Here is a 5,541-nt window from a genome sequence, read left to right on the forward strand (position 1 = left end):
TGGTCTAATAAAAAATATCCAGTGATTGGGGACACTGCCCTGTGTAGGGTGCAGTCTTTCGGGGACTGGGGTGTCCTGACTCTCTGAGGTCATTAAAGATCCCATGGTACTTAGTTGTAAGAGTAGGGGTGTCCTGGCTAAATTCCCAATCTGGCCCTCAAACCATCAGTCACCTAATATTCCCCAGTTTTGGCTCATTAATCCCCCTCCTCTCCCCTGTAACTATTCCCCAGGTTCTTGCTGCAAATGAGAACATGTTCTCCGTCAACTTACCTGGTAAAATAACGGATACATTTTTTTTTTAAATTGCAGGAACTAGGAGTTTCTATGCAACAAGGCCACGTGTAGAAGTACATGACAGCGTGTCACACAGTGCGACCAAAACAAACATTTCTCGCTCTATACAAATCGAGAATTGTAATATTCTCTGGCTTTTGGAGTTCCACCTGCAACTGGGCACAGAAGTTTATAAGAGAAGTGTCTTCCGAATCGAGAACGAAGAAAGTATCGGCAAATAATTGTTAGTCGAAAGAATACGGCCGGTGCTTTGCACTAGCTACAGTGTAACCGGTGTATGGTAGCTTTACCATATCACCGGTAGCTAATATAATAACATGGTGAGCAGAACTATAATGCTTCAGTAAACAGCTTGACATAAACATGGCAAAGCCATTCGTTTGGTTAATTAGCACGCATATGTTAGCATAGTGTGTGAGCGCTACACGCAATACCAAACAATCTAATAATAAAGCATTGTGGTAGAGCGAGAAAATACCAGGACGCGCAGGTATGAGACATGCACGAAGTTCAACAGTAGCGTAAATATGTTAAGATAGTCAACATTGTACAAACAATAGAGTTGAATGAACGCACGATTCGGCCACTCATAGTCTCCTCCCGCTAATGACCGCCCCCCCTCTTTTTTGTTGTTGTAGTAAACTCACCTGATCCCAAGGCGAGCATGCTTGGGATGTGATTGACCAACCTACCGGAAGCAGAGAAGGGCTCGTTTTTTGCCTTGTCGGTATATCGGGCCTTGTCATGGAAGGATGTGATTCTTATTAGGGGGATACATTGTGAGAGGGCTTATACTATTAGAGTTGCTACCAATAAAAACAGGGTAGATATTGAATATTTAGGTAGCCATGAAAAAAAATGAAAAAAAAACACTGAATATTGGTTAGAAAAGGAGGAGTAATCAAAGGATATATCCACTAGAGGTCAGTATCTAGCCTGTACAAATTAGTATGGTCATTTTAAAATGGCAATACCATTTTGAGGAGCACCTTCATAGACACATATTTGGGATGAATTACATTTCAAATTCGATTCATGAACATAAAAAAATACTAATTTGAAATAAATAGCACTTTTCAATGTTTTGACCGCAACCCTGTTTACATCCAGATACACACTGGCCGCTCAGGACCTGTTGATGCGGTCGCGAGGGGTCCTGAAGGAGAGGGGCTGGCGGTTACCCAATGAGAGGCTGGGTTCAGGAGACGACATCACTTGTTATGTGATCCCCTTGGCGGGACCGGTAGGGCCCGAGACAGAGACATGACAGGCCTTGTCCCACCACCCTACCAGGAGAGGACGAACTCCCTAGGACCGACCAGGGTCAATCCTTCCCCCTTACCCTCTCTACCCTGGGGGAAGGGTGAAGAAAACACCTCCCTTTTATAGGGAAGCCTCAGGTTGGAGAGCTGGCTGCTGACACCTGTCAACCGGCCCATCTTCCTGGCTTCTGGAACAACCCACTGGGCTCTAATTATTGTTTTTGTTTGGTACTCGTGTAACAGGTGTTCAATGACATTACCTGACCGCCCGAAAACATGTCCATTTCTGAAACCTGCTATTTTTTGATCGCTACTTAACGAGAACCCTCCCCCTGTAGTTTCATGTTTTAATCTCTCTAATTAATTGGCTGATATTTGCAGCAGGATTGGTTTGGCCATATTCTGATAGAAGTGCTTGGTTAGTCTTTTCTAAATACTTCCTTATTACCTTATGACCCCCACATGTGATTTATAGAATGCTAAATTCCTAAAATAATCTAATTTATTGCTTGTGTAGAGTACAGTATGACAGGTGGAGGTAGATGGCCCGGCATATTGTCTAAAATCAATTAGTATGACTGATAGCAATTGAGGGACTAGCATCACATAGGAGTGACGCCACTGCTCAGAAGGCAGTGGAGCTCTGTGACAAAATAACTACAGTCGTGGCCAAAAGTTTTGAGAATGACACAAATATTAATTTTCACAAAGTCTGCTGCCTCAGTTTGTATGATGGCAATTTTCATATACTCCAGAACGTTATGAAGAGTGATCAGATGAATTGCAAAGTCCCTCTTTGCCATGCAAATGAACTGAATCTCCAGAAAATATTTCCACTGTATTTCAGCCCTGCCACAAAAGGACCAGCTGACATCATGTCAGTGATTCTCTCGTTAACACAGGTGTGAGTGTTGACGACAAGGCTGGAGATCACTCTGTCATGCTGATTGAGTTCGAATAACAGACTGGAAGCTTCAAAAGGAGGGTGGTGCTTGGAATCATTGTTCTTCCTCTGTCAACCATGGTTATCTGCAAGGAAACACGTGCCGTCATCATTGCTTTGCACAAAAAGGGCTTCACAGGCAAGGATATTGCTGCCAGTAAGATTGCACCTAAATCAACCATTTATCGGATCATCAAGAACTTCAAGGAGAGCGGTTCAATTGTTGTGAAGAAGGATTCAGGGCGCCCAAGAAAGTCCAGCAAGCGCCAGGACCGTCTCCTAAAGTTGATTCAGCTGCGGGAGCGGGGCACCACCAGAACAGAGCTTGATCAGGAATGGCAGCAGGCAGGTGTGAGTCCATCTGCACGCACAGTGAGGCAAAGACTTTTGGAGGATGGCCTGGTGTCAAGAAGGGCAGAAAATAAGCCACTTCTCTCCAGGAAAAACATCAGGGACAGACTGATATTCTGCAAAAGGTACAGGGATTGGACTGCTGAGGACTGAGGTAAAGTCGTTTTCTCTGATGAATCCCCTTTCCGATTGTTCGGGGAATCAGGAAAAAAGCTTGTCCGGAGAAGGCAAGGTGAGCGCTACCATCAGTCCTGTGTCATGCCAACAGTAAAGCATCCTGAGACCATTCATGTTTGGGGTTGCTTCTCAGCCAAGGGAGTGGGCTCACTCACAATTTTGCCTAAGTACACAGCCATGAATAAAGAATGGTACCAACACATCCTCCGAGAGCAACTTCTCCCAACCATCCAGGAACAGTTTGGTGATGAACAATGCCTTTTCCAGCATGACGGAGCACCTTGCCATAAGGCAAAAGTGAATTGCAAAGTGGCTCGGGGAACAAAACATCGATATTTTGGGTCCATGGCCAGGAAACTCCCCAGACCTTAATCCCATTGAGAACTTGTGGTCAATCCTCAAGAGGCGGGTGGACAAACAAAACCCCACAAATTCTGACTAACTCCAAGCATTGATTATGCAAGAATGGGCTGCCATCAGTCAGGATGTGGCCCAGAAGTTAATTGACAGCATGCCAGGGTGGATTGCAGAGGTCTTGAAAAAGAAGGGTCAACACTGCAAATGTTGACTCTTTGCATCAACCTCATGTAATTGTCAACAAAAAGCCTTTGACACTTATGAAATGCTTGTAATTGTACTTCCGTATTCCATTGTAACATCTGACAGAAATATCTAAAGACACTGAAGCAGCAAACTTTGTGGAAATTAATATTTGTGTCATTCTCAAAACTTTTGGCCACGACTGTATATGAGCCCTATGTCTAAGGTTGGGAGATGTTTCTGAAACACGGATGGGAATGTTGCATGAGGAAGATACAAAGAATGAAGTGGAAACTGTCTGTTACCAGTCCTGTGCCAGTATTGCAGAAATTCCAATGTCAAAGCAGCAGTGAATGATGATGGAGGATGTGAAACCTGAAGCACTTTAAGACAGTCAGTCTGATTTAGTGGTTATGTATTCAATGGCACTTGCAATGATTTTTCTTGAATTATGTATGTTTAGAGATATATTTTTGTTTAACTTATTGTTAGTTTTGTCACCATGACAACAAGAAAAAGACAAGGCAGGGCTGAGATGTGCATGACCTTTGTTGTAATATCATCATATAATATATTCGATCCAAACTCAAATATCAAAGGCTCTTTTGGCATGTAGGTGCAATGTCATTTTGAATTGGAATGAAGCTATGGTTTCCTTCCTCTCAAAGTGTTCTTATAGAATGTATTGTTTGTGTTGTTGAGTATTGTCTCCCAGATTCAAAAGATCCACAATAGTGTGCTGTACTGTTTTCTACTTTTTATTCTGGATTGACAACTTGTAGTAGATAATCTGTTTGTCAGGATGTGATCAATTTCACTTGACTGCCTTACTACACTCGAGGAGCATTGTGGGCCAGGGACTGTATGTTTATATGTTAACTCGTTAGTATCAAAGTTTTCATTTCATTTCATTTAGGAGAAGTTGCCAAGACAAATGTATGCCCTCAAATGTTTTACTTCTCTCTTTGATTGTTATGTTGTTGTTGTTTTTTTTACATGTTACGTGTAGCCATTATAGGTACGTTATCCCTAGCTTTTGAGAATGTTGGCTAATAGCTGTATCATAAATATTGCTTTATTTATAATAAAGAGGTAGGGGATCAAGTGTATCCTTACCAAAATTAGACGTACATCTCTATACGAACTTCCCCATATCCTTTGAACCTATATAATAATTATTCTAAAATTAATCTTTGAACAAACTTAGCATTTGTTCTGAACCAGATTTTGAAATAATAACTTGGTAAATAATGGCATTATACCTAATGCAGTTAGGTAATGACCATGCAGTCCATGAATAAACCCTGTTAATCTTTCAGAAATGTGTGCAATCCCTTACAATTATACAGAAATCTCTGCACTGGAAAGGGAAGGTTTAGAGGGAAAACAAAGGGTATATTTAGAGTGATTACAGAAATTAATGGTTGATACCATAATGTTTCGTTTATGTTCATTTTGATGGTTTGTTAATATTAAAAATATAATATATATAATTATGTCTTACATGTCTAATACAGATGACAAAAAAAGTAATCTGAGAAGAGCTATTGTTTGTCATACTGGGCTCCTGAATGGCACTGCATTGGTCTAAGGCACTGCATCTCAGTGCAAGAGGTGACACTACAGACCCTGGTTCAAATCCAGGCTGAATCACATCTGGCTGTGATTGGGAGTCCCAGAGGGTGGCACACAATTGGCCCAGTGTTGGCCGGGGTAGGCTGTCATTGTAATTAATCATTTGTTCTTAACTGATTTGCCTAATTAAATATAAACTATAGGGGGAAAACTACCCTAAAATTGAACAAATACTGTAACACAGACTACTTATAGAACATATATATTTTATAGGGAAATAATAGTTCTGAGGGTGCTGGTTAATAACGGATTCGGTGACCATTTCATCCACACCCTACTTGTGTACTTCTTTGGCCCCCTCCCTTTATTCTACAATCCTTGTAGACGAATGATGTC

The 5,541-nt window shown here is 41.6% G+C and overlaps 1 protein-coding gene across 1 annotated transcript in view; it reads left to right on the forward strand.

Annotated features, from left to right (window-relative positions):
- ppm1j (protein phosphatase, Mg2+/Mn2+ dependent, 1J) overlaps positions 1–4,892 on the forward strand; it is a 52,554-nt gene extending 47,662 nt beyond the window's left edge. The window contains exon 10 of the mRNA XM_021609266.3: positions 1,408–4,892. Within this exon, the coding sequence (XP_021464941.1) occupies positions 1,408–1,564 (157 nt within the window). The 3' untranslated portion in view covers positions 1,565–4,892. The remainder of the gene's footprint in view (positions 1–1,407) is intronic.
- Positions 4,893–5,541: the final 649 nt, after the last annotated feature.

Source organism: Oncorhynchus mykiss, chromosome 7 (assembly GCF_057628025.1).
Source record: "Oncorhynchus mykiss isolate SJ-2025 chromosome 7, ASM5762802v1, whole genome shotgun sequence".
NCBI classification, from domain to species: domain Eukaryota; kingdom Metazoa; phylum Chordata; class Actinopteri; order Salmoniformes; family Salmonidae; genus Oncorhynchus; species Oncorhynchus mykiss.